The sequence below is a fragment of the Rhagoletis zephyria genome, unplaced genomic scaffold (genome assembly GCF_001687245.7).
Source record: "Rhagoletis zephyria isolate East Lansing unplaced genomic scaffold, Rhagoletis_zephyria_1.1 Rzeph_scaffold_00993, whole genome shotgun sequence".
Classification (NCBI taxonomy): Eukaryota; Metazoa; Arthropoda; class Insecta; order Diptera; family Tephritidae; genus Rhagoletis; species Rhagoletis zephyria.
Genome location: NW_016158077.1, coordinates 102,552 through 126,887, shown reverse-complemented (window position 1 = coordinate 126,887; position 24,336 = coordinate 102,552). Strand labels below are relative to the sequence as shown.

Sequence of the window (24,336 nt, the reverse complement as noted above, 5' to 3'; positions counted from 1 at the left end):
TATTCCAAAATGTGAACGATGTAATTGATGCAATACCTTGCAGCGTAATGCTGTAGGAACGATCATCCTGTAACCCCATAATAAACAACCATACTCGACCGACAATTCATTCTCTATAACGTGGAAAGCCCGGAAGTCATTTGCCTTTAATGTCTTCACTTCTCCCTTGTGAATCGCTTCTAGAATTCTGGATAAAACTAGTAGCAATCGCAATGTTTTTAAAATTCAAATTCCGCACGTTATTGGTACCAATAAAATTTACGTAATTGCCATGATCCTCACCACTGATGGTTTCGTAGGCGTGACAAAAAAATCGGCGGAATTTGACACCCCTTTTATGTATTCGATTGTGTAATTGAACCCCACAAAATTAAGGCCCAGCGCTGCATACGTGCAGCCGCCATTATAGGTATATCTTTATGTTCTCCAAAGATTGAAAGAAGGGGCTTGTGGTCTGTCCGTAGTATAAAGCGGTTACCCAAGAGGTAATGCTTAAGCTTGGTGACACAGAAAATTATAGCCAATGCTTTTTTCTGAATTGCACTGTAATTCTTTTCCGCTTTTGTCAACGATCTAGAAATAAAGGCAATTGGCTTCTGAACTCCATTTGGAAAGAAATGAGCAAGAATTCCTCCCACCGCCATATTAGAGGCGTCTGTGGATAATACTATAGGGATTTTGGGGTTAAAATGCGTCAACACAAGGTCGGAAGTCACGTCTTGCTTCAACATTTCGTAGGCATTTTGGCATGCTTTGGTCCAACTAAATTCCACGTCTTTTTTGAGTAAATTGTACAAAGGAGCCATCTTATATGCAAAATTAGGGATAAACTTCGTATAGTGGTTTAACAGGCCTACAAAAGCTCTTACTTCTGTCACGTTTTGTGGAGCGGGTGCCTTTAGCACTGCTGCAGCCCTATCACCATTTTTGGGTAACCCGTTTTTATCAATCGTAAAGCCTAAATACGACACTTTTTAAAACTTACACTTACTCTCGTTTAATCTTAAACCGACCATCTCTATTTTTTGTAGCACCTTTTCTAAAGTCCTGATGTGCTCGGCTGAGTTACGTCCGGTTATAATAATATCGTCTAAATAGCAACCCACGTTAGGTATACCACGCAGCACAGTTTCGAAAGTCTTTTAGAAAATCTCCGCTGCCGGCTTTAAGCCGAAAGGCAACCGCATCATCTTGAAAATTCCGATGTGTGTATTCCATGCACAAAGTAATTGAGAGGACTTCTCTAAAACTAATTGGTTATAAGCGCTCGAAAGATCTAATTTCGAGAATAGCTGTCCCTGCAGAGAAGCGAAAAGCTCATCTATGCGTGGTAGGGGGTATTTTACATCTTTAAATATTTATTTATAGTTGTTTTGTAATATCCGCAAATGCGTATATCCCCATTTGGTTTCAATACCGGAACTAAAGGGGTAGCCCACTCGGAATTGTCTACCGGGACCAGGACACCTTTATCTACTAAATCTTCCAACTGTGCTTCAATTTTAGCCCTCCACGCCAGTGGAACAGGTCTTGGCTTACAAAAAACTGGTTTCGCGTTGTCCATAAGCCTAAGTTTTATTTTGTTCACATTGTACGTGCCTAACTCTTTAGAAAAAAACATTTTTAAATTTTCTTTTTATTTCGGCGCTAATATCTTCATATTGCGTCAGAAAATTTACTTGCGAAAGTCGCATATCGAAAAGAGACATAAAATCGCGCCTCAAAATAGGTGGACTGCATGATTTGCTAATAATCAAACGTAAATTTCGCGACTGGTGCCGAAATCTTACAGAAGCGTTAAACTCACCTAAAATTTCTATGTCCGCGCCGTTGTAAGCACACAGTTTTTCCTTGCACGGTCTCAATTTATTTTGGTACAAATATTTATCAAATGTTTCTTTAGGTACGAGTGAACAGGCTGCGCCAGTGTCCAAAAGAAAGTCTAGTGGAGTACGGTTAATCTCGACGGTAAGCGTGAATGGGGATGGCGTCCGGGAACCAGAAACACTGAAAACGGATAAATCTGAAACAAAATCAAAATCACTTTGTTTGCTATTACAATCATTATTCGCTACAATTTTGTCGGATACTTCCACTAAGTTCACATGCTTGCTTGTATAAATACTTGCTAAATGCCCAACTCGTTTGCATTTATGGCACGAGCTGTGTTTGTATCTGCACTTGTCGCTCTCGTGCGTTTTCCACCCGTAATGTTTGCACTTCTTCGTTTTATTATTGTTGTTGTTCTGACCACCCTGAAAAGTCGATCTTCTTCCCCTCCATTTTTAGCATACCCTTGCCGATTTGGTTTTGCTACCAGGTTGACCACACTTTCAGCACGTCGCGCAACAAATTTTGCTTCTGCTGCCATAGCCTTCGTCAACGCGTTTTCCAATGTTAGGTCCTCCTCTTCCTCACAGAGCCGTTCAAACACTACCGTCCAAGCCCCTAACAAATTTATTCAAAACAAACGCGTCCAGCTGGGCACCAAATTTACAGGTTTTAGCTAGTTTTTTTTACGCGAGCGAACCAAACTGCTACTGAGTCCTCGTTCGTTTTCTTTGCGTCGAAAAAAGCCTGTCTTTCTCGAAAAATTATAACGGGTTGAGAATAGTGCCGTTGTAATAGCGCACATTAATCTTTATATTTCTTCGTTGCTGGTAATTCGGGGTCGCACAGGTCGCGAAGTAATCCGTATGCTTCGATTCCAACTGCTTTTAGTAATACTGAGGATTTGATCTTGTCCTCCTCACACGAAGTTTCCACAAAATGTGAATCAAGCAGTTCTTGCCAGTTGCGCCAATTGTCGACAGCTGGGCGAAATTCGCGAACGCCGGTCGCCATGGCTGTTGCTGCAGTAATGGTATCATTGGCTGCTCTTTGGCTATCCATAGAATCATCATTTGGCATTCTGGTGATACGCTTTTACAATTTACAAAAAATTTATGTATGTAAAATTGAGAATCTGAATATAAAAAAATTACTTTTTTTCTCCTCGTCGCCACTGTGATGACCACGGTCTTTTTCTTTTGACGGCTAAACTCCAATTGCTTTATTCAGTTTTTCTTACACTACGTTCTTACATATAATTTGACATTTGCCATGCTTACGCGGAAAGTCGCTAGATGGCGCTTCACTTTAAGTTAGGTATCAGCTGTGCTCAATAGCGCAGCACGTTACAGTCATTAATGGTTTATAATGACTTTTGCTAAAATTTCAAAATCAAAAGTTATCAAAACAAATTCTGTGGGACTGAGAAATATAATTTTCTACTTTTTAGTCCATTTATAAAAGCGATGTATATTAAAATTTTTTTTTATTTTATTTATTTTTCTACGTAATTTTTATTTTCTGAGCCTATTTGGGTAATACAGCGGTCCAGCTGGCTTGGCCATGTCGTTCTATTGGGCACCGAACCTCCAGCTCTGAAAGTATTCAACTCGGAACCCGCTGGTGGTAGCAGAGGAAGAGGGAGGCCCCGCTGCGATGGAAAGACCAGGTGGAGGACTTGGTTTCATTTGGCATTTCCAATTGGCGTCAGTTTGCACAGAAGAGAAACGACTTGCGCGCTTTGTTAAACTCGGCCAAAATCGCTAAGGCGGTTACAGCGCCAAATAAGAAGAAGAAGAAAAGGATTTGAGTTAAAAAGAATATAAATTTTAACTACGAGTCAATAGCACGTTCAATAGCTTGCAATTTTGCTTTCAAAATGAGCCCTATCTCTAACTAAATAAAAAATAATTTTACCTGAAAATTAGATTAGTAAAAAAGACTCTTATACGGTTGACAAACGGGCTCGCTTATTTGCATAAACAGCCTTTATTTGCTTTAACTCATGCATGATCCTCTTTAAAATGAGCATAAGCAGGCGAAAAAATGCACGAAATTTTTGGGAATTAACTCGGAAAGGGGAATTTTCGATGAAAACATTGGTAAAAACGGCGAGCTGTTGTCTTTTGTACAAATAAGCAAACAAAGCAGGCGAGTTTGGCGTCCGCGCTAGCCGAGTGGTGAGAGTTGCGTGCTACAAGCCAATAGCTGCCAGGTTCGATCCTCGGTTGGAGCGATTGCGAAAAAATTTTTTTTTTTTGTTATTTATTTTATTTTATTTATATATTTAATATTACTTTAATTTATATCACATTTGATTATTTTACTATAAGCTATTTTAAATGTTTAGAGTTGAATTTTATTAAAAAGTCAACAACAACTAGCTGATAGCAATGTTAAAAAATATAGAGCTTATAAAAAAATTCATAAAAACGAAATAGATGAAAATCCTACTGGCCGTGGGACTCGAACCCACGACCTTGTGGCTCGTTAATCCGCAATACTGACGTCTGTCAGGGCAAAATTATTCGCATTTGTGGGCTAGTTTATGTGCATAAGCATGCCCGTATGTCTCGCGTTTTGCGTTACAAATAGTTTTCCACCGAAAACATATGGATAATGAAGAAACTGCTTTACTTTATTGTGAAAGGGGGCCGAAAATGCTCGAAGAAACCAGATTTTTCAACTCTTTAGTCTGGTGGGTTCCGCGCCAAAAAACCTTTTGATATTTTGGACTGTTACATTACATTAGAAATGCTGCCGACTTTATTTTCACTTAGAAAGTTAAACGCTCATTATTTTATCGAATACTGTTTTTATTAACTTCGAAGTAATACAGGGCAAGCGAAGAGAAGCAAGTACAATGCAAAAAATGGTGGTCCTTAAATATAAACAACCCTTAATTTCATGTTGTGCTTTTTTAATTTTCATTAATTTAAAGGTTTCTCAGGTCAAGTGAATTTTCATGATTGAGAGAAGAAGATTCGTGTGTATTTACGTTGTCCGATACCTTAGAATATGCATGACCCAGATATAATCAAAAATCTGCGAAACCTGAGAAACAATTTTTTCCTTGGTTTCTTTTTCGGCGATTTGGGCCATATGATTTTAAATTAATACAATGTATATATAGGGGCCCGTGACGCTCGCTGCGGGTCCGCGCGGCACGCGGCATGAAGTCAAAAACAACAACAACTTAAGCAATGCTGCTATACGAAATAAAATTATTGGAGGCAAGTTAAAAATTTTAAAAGTTATTGGGAAAAGTAAAGTCTGAAAAAGTGAAAGTAAAGTAAAGTAAATATGTGTCTGTGTTAATATGTTCCCAATTCGAATTTCTTGTTATGTATTAACTGCAATGTTTCATTAAATTCTATATTATAGACATCACTACAATATTTAAGAAGTTATGCCTATTTAATTACTGAAATTAAAGAATTTTAACTCAAAGCAAGTTTTTGCTTGCACTCTTACCCTTATGTACATAAAACTACGTTCATCTGAATTATATACCAGGGCTGGATGTTTACAGTGACCCAAATAAAAACTGGGACGCGACATTTGGACAATTTTTGACTATTTTCCTTTAGTTTAATATTGTTTGGGATCCCACGAAATGTTGCTTTAAAGGGAAAAGGGCTTATACCGGTTTAGGCTACTTTAATTGAACGGCACAGATATGCAAATAAAAAAATTCGTTTCGTTATTTATATAAAAAAAATAAAAAATTTTAAAAAAAGTTGGTTGTTTGTTATCGAAAAAATTTATTTTCGTTGATCATCAAAAAAAAAATATCATTGTAGTCCTCAAGAAAAATCACGAGAAAAATGTTTCATTATTTCTGATGCTGGCAAAATAACTTTCCGGTTGCTGTAATTTTTTTCAAGAAATAAATATCAAATAAAACACCTCTGGTGTAAAAATTTAGAGTGATGAAAGCTGAACTAGAAACACAAAATTTATGATATCAATTTCGTGACGAAAATTATACGCATTTTTTAACTGCCTTTGAAACGTAGGGAAAATCTTTTTTATTCATACGAATCGTTGCAAAAGTTCTGTTTTTTATTTTGTGTTTCTAGTTCAGCTTTCATCACTCTAAATTTTTACACCAGAGGTGTTTTATTTGATATCAATTATTTTCGGGTAGCAAATTTAAAATCGACGAAAATACAAACAATAATCTAAATGTTTTATTTTTATCAAATAAATTGCTAAAAATATAATCTAAATCTAAGATATGTATTCAAATCGATGTGTCCATTGAAACATACAATTTTTGGAATGCGGAATAAAGCGAAAAAGAATGATCATATCCTTTGTATTCGCAAAAATTAAAATTAAAAATTATGAGAAATGATAAAATCTTATCAACTTGGTACCAACTTTGGATACAATAAACAACTGTATTCGTCTGATTGTCTCGTAGTTTATTTTTGTTAAGATTTCTACCGGGTGTGGGGAGCACACATGTGCTTTTTTTAAGAAGTTTTACTTCTATCACGTGTACGATGTTGCACTCGTGCTATTAAACTAATGTTTTTTTCTCAAGTAGTTTTGCTCAGTGGCAATTTATACATATGTACATATGTATTTATGTAAGTAGTAGCGGCACATTAGGTGAACGAAATGCATACATACATACATATTTATGTACAACTGCAGGTTATATAGTACGCGTCTTCCCAGGTAGATTAAGTGCGGGTGATAAACCCATGTAGCATAGTTACATACTGTGTACATACCTGCAATTAAAATGGGGAAAAATGTTACAATTTTGGCATGTGACTGAAAAAAAACTCTAAAATACACACAAATTGTGGTTTCCAAGACATGTACGCAGTGATTAGTACAGCCGCATCCTTCAAGTTGTCAACTCGCGGGAAATTCCCCGATTTGCAGGGAATTTCGATTTAAGTAGCAATCGGGGAATATGGGCAATTTTTTCGGTGAACTGGGTATGTTATTTTTATATCTTAAAGTAACCAAATTTGATGAATATGTTAATTTTTAACCATTTGACCACTTTTGGAGCGACATTTTTTCAATTTGAATCGAAATATCTCGACCACAAGGGTTTTCCCAGGTATAAGCTGTATACCAGATGAAAGCTAAGGTCTTGGGCTAGATTTGTGGAAACTGTGAAACTTGTGAAAAAATACTTGAAATGTATATTTTCAGCAGCCCGATTTTTAGTTTTCAGACGGTAACGTTATGAGATATTTATATTTTATAAACACAAAAGATAGCGTTAGATAGCTTGTTTGAAGACCCTTCTACTGATATCCACATCGGTGACATGGAGTCAGTAGTGCGGCCTCAGTGGTAGTTTAAAAAATTACCTTTTTCGAATTTCAGGCAGCAGCCACTCCCACAAAGGCATACGAATCGAAACACCCTGGAACAAAACCTTCTTAGCTTTTTTGTACTTTAATTCCGGAAAGTTTGAAAGAAATTAAATGAAGGTACGTACAGACGCCACACAATAATGATAGAATACAAGATTGCGCCAATGAGAGAGGATTTTTGAGCGTAATTTTTGACTGACGTCATCTCGGTGCAATTGCGAGAGAGAAATGCCAAAACGCATATAAAAATGTGTAAACAATGCAGAAAAATGTGTTAATTTTAATATTACATGGCCCAATTTTGCAGGAATCAATAAATATACATAGATTGATTAATTAGGAACACGTAGCAATAATTTTGGACATGTAGCCCTTTAGGTTAGTACGATTTTTAGCACATGAAAAAAAGGATGTATTAACAGTGTTTGCAATTTCATGTAGACCAAAAGGAAGGTGTGCAGCAAAGTGAATTTTTGGACTCGCCATTGTAAAAAGCCATGCAGAGTATATTTTTATATTTGTGGACTGTAGCCAAAAACCATAAACTCCACAGCTGTTGACTCCACAGCTTTTATTTGATGACTTTTGTACCATTTCCGAGAGGATGCATGAGTGTGGTTTCTTTGGAAACAAATATTCTATGTACACTCTAAAAAGTGCATGTAAAACTACTACTGAAAAGTGTTTATTTTTCAACCAGAATCTGTTCAAGTATACGCACAAGATGTTCAAGATTTGATTTTGAACATGAGTTGTTTAAAATATACACATGAAATGTTTAAAATTACAAAAATTTTGAAAGTAAAAATATATTTTTTACAAATAATAAATACTAACTGCCAGGCGCGCACGCAGGAATATATTTTTGGGGGGAAAGGGTTTATACTTCTAAATATATATCATCAGCAAATACTGAAAATTCGTTCTTTAAAATACATTTATGAAATTTTTATTTACAGTATGAAATAAATAAATAATCTTTTTAAAGTATCATCAATTGCATTTTATTTACATAAAATTAACAAAGAACTCAGACATTTTTAACCGGCTTCAAAAAAGGGGACGTTATCAATTCTTCGGAGTATTTTTACTTCTTTTATTTATTCCACCGCATAACTTTGCACCGCGTGAACCGATTCCAATAATTATTTTTTTAACGGAAAGATGGTACCTTATGGGTCGTCTCGTAATTTGGTTTAGATCCGATCATTAAATCATGAAAAAATTAACGGATAAAGATGCACTCAACTTTCAAAAGTAATACAAAATTTTACAAAAGAATTTTAAGATAAATAAATTTAATAATTTCACGAAATTTTTACACTTTTTTATTGATTTTCGTCGATTTCTGGTTTCTCATTTTTTAATAATTCGAATAACGAAAATTTAACTGAACTTGTATTTTTATCATGTAGCTCATTTTGGTGGAACGAATTCGAAGTTAGCAAATTAAATCTTCGAATGCTTATTAAGTACATATCAGTGGTAAACTTTTTTAGGCTGTAAAGTGTAAAAAGCAACAGTAAGTGAGTATGCATTGCATATTTTAGGACAATGTTTTCATTCGCGGTTAAACTTTAAAGAGCTCTCAAGAAAAAAAGAAAAATTCTTACAAAATGACGCACAAGAAATGGAAACGAAAATTTTTTCTTTCAAAATTTCTTATATCATAATAAATTTAGCCCCAAAACCCACCCCTTGTGTGCGCTAGGTGACAAATTTGATATGTAAAAGTAAACAGACATTGTTTAATTTTGCACACGCTAGCAGAGGAAACTGGTTACCTCTCTTTATATGCGTAAATTTAAACGAAAATTTTTTAGAGGAAATTTTAAACATTTTATGTGTAAACTGTGAAAATGTGAACAATAAATGTTTAAAACTCAAAAAACAAATTTGAAATTTGTTCTACGCCACACATATGATAAGTAAAAGTAAGCAAGCAGTGTTTAAATTTGCATTCATTAAGAGCGGAAACTGGTTACCTATCTTAATATGCGCAAATTTAAACAAAAATTTTTTAGAGTGTAAGTAAAACATAATTTAAGCTGAACTTTTAAATGTATAATAATTTGGGCACTGTTTTGTATTAGGTACGTAACAGCGTGTCTTGCGTTATTAGGCATCTTACACCACGATTGAGAGAAATAGAGATTGCGCCAATCGCGGTACCACTAATCCGCTCTTTGTGATTTTGACAGAATCAGCTGTGTGCGTGACGTCATCTTGGTGCAATTGTTGATTGTGAGCATACGAAAAAACAAATAACAATTTTAATATTTGTGCGTTAATACTTAACTTAAACTTTAAAACCACACAGAAATATTAACACACAAATATTAAAATTGTTATATGGCTTTTTCGCATGCTCACAATCATCAATTGCACCAAGATGACGTCACGCACACAGCTGATTCTGTCAAAATCAAAAAGAGCGGATTAGCGGTACCGCGATTAGCGCAATCTCTATTTCTCTCAATCGTGGACACCACATACATACCAAAGCGTCTCGTAGTGGAGACACGAACCAAAACACATTTACCTCTACATCTTTCCAACTAGTAACCGGAACTTAATATATAAGGTATCGTTTGAAAGGTATTGGCCTATCGAATAACACTGAATATGTTGGGTGTACCCAACATAAATCGGCAAAAGCAAAAAAGTTTTTTGTTTCGCAATACTTTAGCCTAATTTTTAAGAATCCGGTAAATCGTTTATGAAGCTTGAATACATTTTCTGGACACACTCTACAACACCTTTCCAACGATAGAAACTTCCAAATCTCCTGTATATATAAGCGAGTCATTTCAGCATGCTACTGTGGCTGCTTTCGTCACTCGCGCGCACTGCCGTGCGCTGTGATGTATATCGTCTCTATTATGTCAAACTAGCGAATGTGCAAAAATGCTTTTTCATTTACGATAGAGGTATATGCCGCCGAGTTACGTAAATATCGGCGCGGCGGCGGCGGCGTTCGGCGCCTAAGGAATTTTGTACCAAATTTCCATGATGTATGCACATTGAAATACATCGTTTGAAAGAACTAAATACTGCTCGTATAAAAAACACTATTTTACGAAAAGAAAATTACATTTTTAAAGGAGTTTTTTTGCATAATTTGGGCCACATTTCCAAAAAGGCGTAACTCAGAAAAAACATAGGTAACACGTTTTTCGATCGAAAGCGTTTATTACAGATAAATTAAATTCGAATACTCTTAATTTTTTTCAATACTACAACAATATTATCTTTTTATATACTACAACAACAAGAAAGTTATAACACATCAAAAACTTTAACGCCAATATCTCAGAAAGCAGTTTTAACAGAAGCGCCCTTATTGCATCTAAATCCTTAATTATTGGCGATAAAACAAAGACTTGTTGATTTCCTGTGTTTTTTTTTTTAATATTTTAAACAGAATTTTAATAAAAAGCAAACACTTTTTTTTGCTAATTTTTACATTCGTAAGTTACTTTATTCTGGGGTCCCGCAGACGTATACAATTACTAAGTAGGTGGCTGTGTGAAAATTACGTTAGCATTCCTACGCGGGGCTGCCAACTTGGCTCAAACCGTGCCATTTTTGGCCCTGTTTTACTTCAAATGGCACTTAATTTTTCAATTTGGCACAAAGTGCCAAAATGGCACTTTTGAAAAATAGTAATATTTCAGTACATTTTTGTGAAATCCTTTGCGTGTACTTCTTTTTCTCAACTAAAAATTTCTAATTTATATAGTGTATGCAACTGGTTTATCTTACTTTGGCATTGGACTTTTGTTTTAGATATGTGATTCTAATTTGAATGCTAAATGGGAAAGATTAAAAAGGATGGCACCTTTTTTGTCACTTTTATTTTTCTATTTGGCACATTTGGCTTTTTTTTATCCTCAATAAGGCACTTCATAGCTAAGTATAGTTGGAAGCCCTGTTCCTAAGTGGTGGTCAGGGTTAAAGTTCCCCTTTTTCGTAAAAATTACTATTATTTTTCATAACATTCAGTTCTCCTTAGAGAAATTTGGCGCTTAATATTATAGTGGATATTTTAACCACCTATAAGCAATTTTTTAACACTTGGTCAGAAAGGCCCATTCGGGTGGAAGTTGATCAAACCTTGTTTTCAATATATAACCCGCAAAAAATCGAAACAACTCCGAAATTTAACATAACGGATGATAAGATTATTGCAAACATTTTTGAAGGCGACATAAATTACCCCAATAACTTAACTTTTGAAATTTTTTTAATTCTTTAAATTTAAGTAGTATATACGGATTTGTAGAGAACATGGAGATGTATTTATATGCGTCGGACTTTCTTCTGTTTTCCCATCCATCAGCGGCAGACACTCAACATTTTAATTCAAGTAGAAAGTAACGTAATTTTAGTTTAAAACTAATTCCATGAATTAATTAAATACAATTACAATCTGAATTAGCATGGCCAATGCCTAACGCTGACGAGATCACATGATAAGATTAGTAGCTTCATGTCTGTTTGGAATCTACCTTATGGGCAGTACCGCCGGCGTTTCCAGACGCGCCGGCATCGCCGCCGCTGCCAATTCTTTTTCAAGTTGACCACGCCGCCGCACAGTGTTCCGTCTAGAACAAGCTAGCTGGACAAAATTATTTTCTAAGATTTTACGTTTCCTCTATATCCAAGAACTCAATTTATGTAATTTTATTAACAAAAGGAACATTTTTTAAGAGGGTTGCCACCTGTTGAAAAAGTAAAATTCAGTTTTAATAATAAAATATGACAGTATAGGTGTCAAACGAAAGAGGATTAAAAAAATATTATTTCGGTTATATTTTTGAAAATCGTTGCCACCCTTCTAAAAGCCCAAATTGGATTATATAAAATATTTTAATAAAATATTACAATATTAATATATGGCTGAGTGGAAGATCGACCTATCTCGGCAGCCAGTTCGAAAAGGCCCTATCTCAGAAAAATTTTCAACAACGCCCTGTCTCAGAAAACTTTTCAAGAACGCCCTACTTCAGAATTTTTTGAGAAACACCCCATCTCAGAATTTGGTTGAATAACGCCCTATCTGAGAATTCGGTTCAAAAACGCCCTATCTCGAACGAAAATACATTGAAAATAAGCTGAAATAGGGCGTTTTTGAATCGGCAGCTGAGATAGGGCGTTCTTGAAAAGTTTTATTAGATAGAGCGTTGTTGAAAAATTTTCTGAGATAGGGCGTTTTCGAACTGGCAGCCGAGATAGGTCGATCTTCCACTCAGCCGTCGATATGCAGTCATTTATTTTAGTTTTGTAATTTATTTTAGTCATATGTTGTATTTGTTTATTTTTTCTAAAATTTTAGTTTGTATACATTTGTTTTTTTCTGTATCTGTGAAAATAAATTATTACAAACACTTAAAGTAGAAAAGTATAATACAGAATTGAAGAAACAATAGGTTAAAATAAAATAAAGTCTAATCATCATCACTTTCATTGGATGAGTCACTCGTGGAATAGTCATGAGCATCAGTGGCATAACTATGAAAGCTGGAAACAATTGGCGTATTTACTGATTCCTTAACACTATCTGGGGACAATAAATCTAAGACTTCCGAGTTTAGGCTTCTAAGTCTTTTCTTTGGTATCTCTCTGAAGCTGTTTATTAAGGGATCCGATGTTATTAGCAACATATGCATAAGATCTCTATTCGTGGCTTCACGCGACTGCTTTTGTGTGTTATGTTCCCTGAATCGTCTCAAATCTTTGTTACGAGCTTCCTGGGCTTCCTCAGAAAGCTGGCCAATAGGCAAAATTGCTGATTTTATAATATCAGTACTGTGCACCAAGATTTTATGAACTGTAGCAGGCATACAGAACCACGGATAGAGATCTGTGTATAGTTTTTTAGTCTCACGCGCAAATATTTCAAACTTATCAATATTAATATTGTACCCAGATGATAATGCTCGAAGGAGAGTATCAAATTTTTTTATGAGCGTTACATCCAATTCCGTAATCTCAGCACTAACTTCAGAATTTTCGAAAAACCTACGAGCAGTATTGCCATCATTAGTATTACCGAATCCTGGTTTTGGTTTATCTACTATTAATCCAAGTGTACTTTTAAATTTATTCTGAATTTCGTGTGAACGTTGCTTTACACTAGCTTTATCTGACTCGTTCCGAAGTTGCCATTTTTTTACTTCGAGCCGATAACTAATGTGAAGCAAGCATTCAAAACATCTTATCCATGCATGCAGAGTAGACAAACCAAAACCAAGACGATCGCGGCTAGGCATAAAAACCCGTGTCTCATCATTCATATCTTTTGGAGTGGCACCACAAATATAACACTTTTGGGCGGAGGAAGTTTCAGTCAAAGCATTACAAACTTTTCCGTCAATCATTGTTAGGAGCATATTGTGGTTCACAGAAACCTCGTATTCTTGCACCAAGCACTTTGTTGGCAACAAAGCATTTATCTCCTCTAATACTTTGTTCGTCTCAGAAACGATAAAATCTTTTGTTTCTTTGGAAAAAATAAATTTAATTGGACGACAATACATCGTAGAAGAAGGTCGAGGATTCTGCCAAACAATGTTACCTTTTTCGTCCCGTAATTGGACGGGTACGAAAGAAAATATAAACAAAAACTCATCAGTGTCATCACTGCATGTGAATTTTTGTTTATATGTGCTATGACCAGAACTTCCATCGCAACCCCACTTGCTGATTAGAGTAAATGACAAGCATGTAGGTAACAAACTACTAAGAACTTCTTGATTTGCTAAAATTAAACGTTCAACACTTTTATCTAAAATAGCTTGAACTTTAATTTCGGCACGTGTTTCATCCACATCAATTTTGTTTGGATAACACTCTGATTTAGCCTTTCTTACACTGTAAAACGACGGAAATACCTTATGACCTGCTTGGATACTCCACTTCCGAGTCATTTTGTACGCATGAGTAGTCGACTTGCTATCTACATAGTATGCTAAAGCTTCTACACTGCTCAAACATCTAGCACTTTGCTCACATATTGTTTTCGCCGTGGATACTTTAGTGTTAACTTTCGCATTTTTTATAATATTTGCAATATTCCTGTTCCTATTCCGGACATACGTGTTGATACTTCTGCCGCATAAATTAACTCATCTGCACATCTGGACTGCAGTAAGTCATCCACTCGACGCCGTTTAGTTTTTTGACTGGAATGAATGAAGTCCTTCTTTAGTCTCCCAGGGCCTGGGTTACCTAAAGATGTAGCTGGTAGTTCTGATGGCAAGTTTAAATGTACAGAAACTGTAAAAGTCATATCTGTACCCGAAAACCACTCCGAGTTTTTATTTATAAACCGTCCCCGATGTCTTCCAGAGCTCTTCCATTTCTCAGAAAGCCTTGACGAATATGCCGCAACTTTTATGGTTAAATCTCTTAAAGAATGCTCCGTTACTTCACTTAAATCATATTTTGATAGAACAAAATTTAATAACTCTTTATTTCTTGATTGTTTCGAATATTTCAACCAAACTTCGAAAAACTCAATTCTTTTTATGGTTATAACTAAATCTGAAAAAAATAAAATAAAATAGATGTGCACTGAATTCGCAATGGTTTTTTGTTTCGAGTGTTAACAGATACTCATGACTATAATATATATAAGATTTCAAGGGGTTACATGAGGAGACATATAACTTTTCCACCTCTGAAGTTGAAAATGTATATAAAAAATCGTTTTTTTCTTAATCATGGAATGTTAGACATACTAAAAATAATCAAATTGACAAAAGATTATAATCAAAAACTTCAGCTTACCTTTGAGTTCAGATTCCATCACAAAAATTAAGTAGAAGTGGTGACTTAAAGTTATATGAAGCGTAATATTCAAAACAAATTTTTCAAATAAATCAGTTCTGACTTCGACTGCTCTTGCTTACTTACTTCAATTACTCAACATATTAGAAGTGAAAATAACAAACAAGTGTAAATACCCCGTTATATTGGTCTTATGATTAATTACTCAATACAAAATTCTAGGAATAAAACTTTTGTTTTTGTCCACCTAGCTTGTTCTACACGAAACACTGTGCGCCGCCGCAAAGCCTGTCGGCGTAAACCTCTAATTTACGATACCTTGCGCGTGCGTTTAGAATGATACGTAAGTTGGCAAATCGTCAAATTTGTAGTCTTTTTATAAGCAGTAGTGTTGGAAAACTATCGATAGTGAATACATTCGGTTGTTTCGGTAGTGATAGTGCAAAATATTCGGTACTATCGATACTATCGAAATCTTTCTTACACATGTTGAGATATAACACTAATGCCCGGTTTCACCAATCAATTTTAAAATGTGTCAAACTTAAAATTTAAATAGCACAATCTCCTAAAAAAATTGTCATTTTAAATTATAACGGCCTGACATTTAAAATAGATTGGTGAAACTGGGCATAATATTTTGTAAATCGGCAAATTTGATTCCATTTTTTATGGTCAAAGAAAAATTTGGCAAGTGATATGACAGATCCCATCGCGTGTAAATTTCTTTGTTTCTTCTTTTACTATATAAGATATCAAAAGCCAGGAAAAAATCTTATTCTTAAATAACCCATTTCATAACTAGAAAAACCATAGAGATTATTTGTATACATAAAAATATATTCTGTAAAACAAAATTGTATCGTGTATTTCAATAACACATTTTATAACAAAAACCATGAAGAACATCTTTTATAGTCCAATTCCTACAATGTGAACAATATACAACAATCGATAATGTTTAGAAAAATTCGATAGTGGCGGCAAAATGAAACCATCGATACTATCGATAGCCCCATCGATAGTTCTCCATCACTAATAAGCAGAGAATACTGGCTTTAACAAAAGGTTCATTCATTATCTTTTCGGACTTAAATCTGAAAAGTGTCAAAATGCAAGAGCGTAAGCATAATGCGCTCACTAAAAGAGAATAACAGGAAAAGGTAAAGGAACGCAAAAAACCAATTTTTTAGTCCAAAGAATAATAATTTCCTTATTCTCAAAGTCATTGCAGATAATGTCATGTAATTCTGCTTCCAAGTCTCCAATAGGGAAATTTGAATTTCTGTAAAGCACCAGCACATACATATTATCGTGTTTAAACAATATGGCTTCTAAAGTTTTGCGGAGAGAATACTTTTGAATGGTTCTACAAAGATGAATGTATGAAGCCATTTCAGAGTTTGCATACATTAAAATGCCCCATTTATTTCTATTCCGCGTTGTAGTGCTATCTATCCTTAGATAATTTAATTGACTAAAGCCGGGAATTTCAAAATTTTCCTAGGGATAGCTCCGTGTCTCTACAAAACATAATATATCCGAAGTCAACATCAGATAACCGTTTCTGACATCATCAATATGAGCATGAAGGCTCTGGGTATTATGATATAATATTTGAAGCTTTGATGTTCGAGAGGGCATGAAACTAAAAGTGGATGTTAAGGCTTTTCAGGTTTTCAAGTCAACCAGTTCCTTGAATACAGGGTCCGATTCTGTAAATGGACATGGGGGCACGAAATTTCCTAAGATAAATAGACCATCAGCACCAGTGGCTCTACTGCAGGCTACATACAATGCTGCTCTAGGCATTCCAGCTCGAATATGTACAACCACTTTGTTATACGTCGCACCCTGGCTTTTATGAATAGTTATGCCCTCCGCTGGAACAACAGGAAATCGGTTTCTTTCAACAGTGATTTGCTCATTCCCTTTATATTTAAAAGTCATCACTGTTTTTTCAATTGGCGTCCACAAAGCATCACTGGGATTCGACTTTCTTGATCTAGCCATCAAACCCACTGAAGGTTCCAAAAACTTTAACCAAAGAGTTGATGGCATCGATAATTCAAAGTCAATATGCATTAGTTGGCCAGTTGCATCATTTAATAACCCATCACCTGTATTGATATTTACAGTGATCATGTATTTGGCTGTGGTCTTCAATGTCAAATTATACGACAGGCCCTGAGTTTCAGAGTTTTTAAAAAGCTTGACCCTCTAAAATACTTGAAGTTTGTCCACCGATACCAATTCCTTTAACAACAGCTTTGGCAGTAGATAAAATGGCTGAAGTTGAGATCTTACTGAGTTTAAGGGCATTAAAATTGTTGGATTCTTCATTAGACCAAAATAAATGAATGGCTTCATGGGGAACTTGGTTTAAGCAAACTATTCGGGTTTCGATTAAAGATATATCCGCACTTGTCATAATGCCGGAAACCATATTATTTAATGCGATAGCAAAAGGTTGATCTTCACGTTGCCTCATCACCTCAGTTAACTTAAAATATTTAAACAACTGCCATAGGAGCGAACCAACCAAAGCGCTATAATTGTCGCTGGGGTTGGGAGAGAAAATCCATTGAAACACTGAAACACCTCCAAAGGGATTGTTGTTTTTGAAAATTTGCTTAAGTCTCGAGTCAATATAACTAATCATTCTAGCTCCTACCATTGGTATTTCATCAATGATTATTAACTTCAAATCAATCAGCTTGGAGTAAATTGAGTAAACCAAATCGTTACTGAGTGGTCGCATCTCTCGATTTGACTGATTCACATGTAGAGAGAATATAGAATGTAGTGTTAAGCCACCAATTCCAAATGCTGCTTTTCCTGTAGGGGCACTAAGCAAAACTTTCAAGGAACTCGGGTTGGATCCAGGTACGGAGATAAAACTATGGTTAATTTTTTTTTTGATTTTGTGTAGCATATGTGTCATATGGGCATTCCCATGGTGGCGCACGTGACAGTCGTACGATTTCAATGTGATACAAAAAAGGAATACCATTTGTTTTCTTTAACTTTTTTGGGCCATTGTATAGCACATAATTAGCTCTATATTTAACCGAAAAATGAAATCAATCGAACTGCTTGGTCCTGAAATATAAGCATTTAAAGAGAGTGTCGTTACGTGACAAAAAATGGAAGTTGATTTTTTCTTTTCTTACAAAATCGCAAAACTCTGCGAATTGTGGATGGCTATTTTCATGAAACTTATTTTAATATGATTTGGAGCAATTCTAGTTGTTTTTAGAGTTTTTTGAATTAATGTAAATTGTTTCAATTCTCTTTTACACGTGGCGTCACGTGACATAAATTTCCGTCGCTATATTTTTGTTAATATTGCTTTTAAATGAATTTTTAACGCAAATAAAACATGTATTTTATGTAGAATATACTTTATATTTTGACTTCAGCGCCAATTCAGGGTCAATTAGAAATCTATGATTTATTATGTTTCAACCACATACGCCAAATTCGAACCAAATCAAACCATAAATACGGTTTTTCGAAATATCTCGACCTTGGCACCACCTAGGAAGACCATTTTGGTCGTGGTGGACCTTCCGCTGGAAACACCCATATACGTTCTCTGCTTAACGTTTAGACGTTTCACTAATGAAAAAGTTCTTCTACGGGAATTAGCCGCGCTAATCGCTCTGCGTCTCGCCATGGATGGTAAAGCATCACAATTTCCCTGAAGTAATCTCTTCTAGCAGTAACATGACTAAATCTTCTGGACCTGATGACATATGGTTCAGTACGTTTCTTAATGAAACCAGTACCGTCTCTTAGGGGAAGAGCATTCCCACGACCAATGAAACTATCTTTTTAGAGTCGTTATAATTTAGTTCTCAAAGCCTAGAGACTTCTACCTTGGCTTAAATTAAAGGTCTTGAATAGCACTAAAACCGACTTGTTCGAGGGATAAAAATTGTGTGAAGGATGCACTATATAAGGATGCAATACATATATAATGCATTTTTCAAATTGAGGGGTTGAATTTTTTTTTTTCTTTTTTAAACAGTGGAATCGTGTTTCTCGTCTCAAAATCTGTAATATTAGTATAATGAAAAATCCAAAAAATGTTTTTTTTTTTTTTTAATATATCCGTTGCATATTGCATGTTCTGTTTTTTCAAAGAACAGTATTTTTGGCCAATTTTTTTAAAGTCAAGGAGTGACTGTGGCTCAATGGCAATATTTTTTCTTGAATGGCAATTAAATTAGCTTTCACAGCCATTTTGCTTCATATCAAAATATTTCTTCTGTCGAAAGCGCTACGCTTAATTGGCATCAAGTGTTTATAAACAATATATAATATAATAAAATAAAATGTCTATCATACTTGGGCGTACAAAATTTTTGATTCTTATTCGCTCGACGCGAAACTTCCAAATTTTTGCCTATATATTCAAAAATAGTACCAGGAAATGCTAGCTCGATAATAAATGAATAAAGAATGGACACGAAAGATTTTGGTCAGCCGAAAATCATTATAACAACATATTACACAATCTAAGAAAAAAGGTTTCTGTTTTATCATCTTCTTTATTAAGCTTACTATATTAAACAAAAAAACTTTTTTTCAATCATCTTCATTATAAACAAAATGGCGCCTTTTACATTTGAGCCCTCTCATTAAGCTATGGACACCCGTTTTTGTGACGATATCTGCTCCTCTCTGCCAATTAATTTCGAAATGCTGCTAATTTTAGATGTCTTCTTTCGTTTTTAACTATTTTCTTTCAACAATTTTCAACGGGTCGTCATTGTGAAGAGTTTGATGGGTTGTGGTCCTTTCGAACATTATCTACCCCGTATCTGACATACCAGTTCATAGCAAGAGGTCTGCAATGGCTCAATGCTAAATCGGGGCAGAATCGAACTGAGCCTTTATGTTGCTTTATGAACGTCAGCAAACGTTATTGTAAACACTTCTTTATATAAATTACTTGAGTTTTAGAGCCCCTGATAATAAATTTTTTGCTCGTGCCGCACTGGCAGATGGCTAACCGCACCAAGTATATATTAGGCCAAAAATAACAAAAAACAAGGAGCTTGTCCAACATTTTTAGCTTGAAGGCATCTTGGACTGCATTTGTCTTCATTGCATTATAAAGCTCAGCGCCCTGAACCTGCTTAAAGGCTGCTTCGACGTATGTTTCCTCGTCCACACATACCTTTTCTTGCTTTTTGCACAAAATTTTGTCCGCAACCTCACACTTCGCCGAACATGTTACGAAGAATACGTAGAAGTTACAAAAAAAAGATACGCGATATTAATACCCTATGAATGTGTATACTTACTTTGTATTTACAGTTAGTTTTACGCAAGTGGTGAGTAAACATAATCCACTAGTTTTTTCGTGTCCATTTTTTATACCAGCATAAAAAATCTTTATATTCAAATTTTTGAATACGCTCTCATGTTTATAGATCCATATGCATAGCAAACGATTATAAATTGTTAGTTTATCTTACAAAATTGCGGGAGAATATTACAGAGTACAGTAAAACCCGCTTAAGTACCTCACGAAAAATGTCAGCTTTTTGAAGTACTTAGACGGGTTGGGTACTTAAAAGAACCCGCTTAAGTACCTCGATGCGGTAACTTAAGCGAACTAAATTACTGATGTAGTTACATCTTCTTGTTAATTTACATAAATACTTGAATAAAAACATTTAATGAAGTATACATAGTTTAAAACCAAAATCGTAGCATTGTTTAAACACATAAACAAGTAAAGAAAAACTTTATTAAAAAATATTTAGTGCAATGGTATGTCATTTTTACAAGAATTAAATTGTTTAAAAAGTCAAAGTTGGACATATCATTTTGTACCAAATAAAAAATGATATTGTTTGCCACTTATGTTTATTTATTAATTTTTAAGGTTTTTAAATCAATTAAAATGCAGTTCATTCCCTAACAAAGACCTTATAAACCTAAGCTTAAGATTTTGTAGAACAATTAAAAAAAAAAATTCATCATAATTTCAAACTTTTTTCTCACTTTTGAGTATACAAATTTATAGCCCATTCAATTTTGTGCAAGTTTCAAGTGGCTAAAAGTTACCGTTGATTTTCTAGAATTTCTTTATCGAAGGTGTGTAGCGCTGCTACTGAATTTGAAAATACGTTAATATTTTAAGGAATTTTAAAAGACCACTTAAAAGGGGGAAAATTATAAGTAAAATTGTAAATGGGGCACGAAAAATTTAGGTACTTAGGCGGGTTGGGTAAATAAGCGGGGAGGAACTTAAGAGAGGGAATTTCTTCTGATTGTATTAAAAAATTCACGGTGTCCAAAAATGTTGGTTACTTAAGCGGGTTAGGTACTTAAGCGGGTTTCACTGTATACGGAAAAGTTTATTTTTTGAATTTTTATACCCGAGCGCACTTGTGCACAAGGGTATATTAATTTTGTTCACATAACGGTTGTTTGTAACAGCCAAAACGAATCGAGATAGATATAGACAAATGTATACATAAATGCTCAGAATGAATAGAGAAATCGATTAAGCCATGTCTGTCTGTCCGTCCGTGTACACGAGTACTCGAGCAAAATTGAGATATCTCAACAAAATTTGGTATGTAGGTTTCCGCTAATCCAAGGTAGGTTGGTATTGAAAATGGGCGAAATCGGACTGTAACCACGCCCACTTCCCATATAACGGTAATTTCCAGAAATACGAAAACTGCGATATTTTAGTAACTACTGAATATAATTCACTCAAAATTGATGTTTACAATAATTTTCAGACGAAAAATAAGAATATTATACATTTTTGGAAAATGGGCGTAGCCACGCCCACATATGGTTACATGTGTATATCTTGGTAACCGCTACACCACTTTCTTCCAAATTTGGCACAGTTGTTGGCGNGTACATACATTTCTGTTTTTATTTGACGTTAGTTTTGTTGTTGCCATTCTTTGGACTAAAAATTTGGTTTTTTGCGTTCCTTTACTTTTCCTGTTATTCTCTTTTAGTGAGCGCATTTTGCTTACGCTCCGGCATTTTGACACTTTTCAGATTTTAGTCCAAAAAGATAAGGAATGAACCTATTGTAAATTTTTGGAAAATGGGCGTAGTCACGCCCATTTATGGTTACATGTGTATATCTTGGTAACCGCTGCACCAATTTCTTCCAAACTTAGTACGGTTGTTGGCCTTGGTACAGCATACTAAATGGCCGAAAATTTAAAAACTCGGACAATAACCACGCCCACATCCCATATAACGGTAATTTAGAGAAATACTAAATCTTCGATAAATCAGTAAATATTAAAGCTAACTTATTCAAAATTGATGCTCGCAACAATTCTTTACCAAGAAATACGTTTATGGTTAAATTTTGGAAAATGGGCGTGGCACCGCCCACTTATAACCACATATATGTATGTATATCGGTAACCGTTCTATCAATTTGTACCAAACTCGGTATTTTTTGTTGTGCTTGCCACATAAAAGCAAAACATTGAAAATTATTGAAATCGGACTAAAATTACGGCCGCTTTTCATATAACGGTAAATTTCATAAATGCTTGAAACTGCAATATTTCGAAAGTTAAGGATGCTAATTTACTGAAAATTGATACACCCCGGCTTACCATCTAGCGGTAGGTTTCGCAAAGGTGAAAAAACATATATTTAATACTTGCGCCGGGTATTTAATGTTCGGCTCCACCCGAACTTAGACTTTCTTACTTGTTTATTTTTAATAACGCCTTGCCTGGCTATTTGGTTTACTATACAGGTATGTAGAGAGTATGTGAATTTAAAAAAATATATCAGGGTTTAGTTGAGATATTCGCCTTTGACCACTATGTTCTATACATTTCCTAATACTGCAAAGCTTTTGGCTTCCATTCACCTGGGAGTGGCCAGAAGGGTTCAAACCGCAGTTGACTACGACTGGAAAACTAGAAAAAACATGCCTCGAATAATACCGCTTTTTTTGATGACGATCACGGCAAAAGTAGAAAGGATTATGATTAGGGGTATGCACCTGGAATATCCGGACCCTTAATCGGCAAGGTGCCTCTGTACGGCTGGTTGATGTCCTCATAAAAATAAAGGCTGAGATCACCGCCATCCATGAAATGCGATGGACGGCGCAAGGCGAGGTAAGCCTTGCGACGTCTACTACAGTTGCCACGTAAATGAGCGCAAATTCGGGTTGGATTTGTGGTGGGAGAGAGACTGCGACGCTGGGTACCGGTGCTCACTCTAGTGGACGAGCGTCCAGCCACAGTCCACATCAATGCGAGGTTCTTCAACATCTCGATCATATTTGCCAATGTCCCTATAGAAGAGAAAGACGAGGCATCCAAGAATCTCTTCTATGAGCGCTTAGAGGTTACATATTAGCGCTACCCCGACACGTATAAAATTCGTGCTTGGCGATTTCAATACCAAGGTGGGCAGCTGATATTTGGCACCACTGTCGGCAAATTCAGCCTCCACGATGAAACGTCCGATAACTTCGCTGGGGCCCAAAACTTGGTAGTATGTAGTACTAGGTTCCAGCATAAGAAGATTTACCAAGCTACATGGCTGTACCCAGATCGAAAAACGGGAAACCAAATCGAGCATTTTATGATAGACGGAAGGCACACGTCCAGTGTTTTAGATGTACATACGTACACTCCGAGGGCCATACACCGACTCGCACCACTATCTTGATAACGTCCGTTTGGGTACAGAAAAAAAAGGTGCGCCTAACAATGCAAAGGAAGCTCAGCGTCGAAAAGCTGCAATCAAAACAGACGGCCAATTGATTCGCCACTCGACTTTCACACCTACTGTGAGAGAGCACTGTTCAACAAACCGACATACGCGAGCAGTGCAACCACATTTCCCGCTCATTACTAGTACGGTGAGGAGTGTCAAGAAGCTGCAGAGAAAAAGATTGGCGGCTACAGGATTACGCTGCGATCGGGCGCAACGCAAGCCATGTGGAACCGTTATAGGGAACTGAAGAGGGAAGCTAGACGTATTTGCCGGAATAAGAAGAATGAAGTCGAAATACGTGTGTGAGAAGAGCTTGAAATGCTGACAGGAAAAACCAGTTCCTATATTAAATTTCACTTCTTCCGCGCGTAGGGACTACACGCACCGATTTTTTTTTAGGCCTTCCTATGACTGGAAATGCACATCGGTGCTCTTAGGTTCAGCAGCAAAGAAATTTCCTTATAAAGGTTCATGCGGAGCACTGCCCAATTGGTTTACACGCCATGAGGCTAGAGGTTGTTGTAGTTGCAGGAACATAGAAAAAGAAGGGAATGTGAAACACCTTCTATGCCATTGTCCGACTTTAATCGGAAGAAGGTTACACACGTTAGGAAAACCA

The 24,336-nt window shown here is 35.7% G+C and overlaps 1 protein-coding gene across 1 annotated transcript in view; it reads left to right on the top strand.

Annotated features, from left to right (window-relative positions):
- Nucleotides 1–15,308: 15,308 nt before the first annotated feature.
- Nucleotides 15,309–24,336, top strand: part of LOC108362346 (uncharacterized) — a 39,158-nt gene continuing 30,130 nt past the window's right edge. Inside the window, exon 1 of the mRNA XM_017615278.1 lies at nucleotides 15,309–15,315. Within this exon, the coding sequence (XP_017470767.1) occupies nucleotides 15,309–15,315 (7 nt within the window). The remainder of the gene's footprint in view (nucleotides 15,316–24,336) is intronic.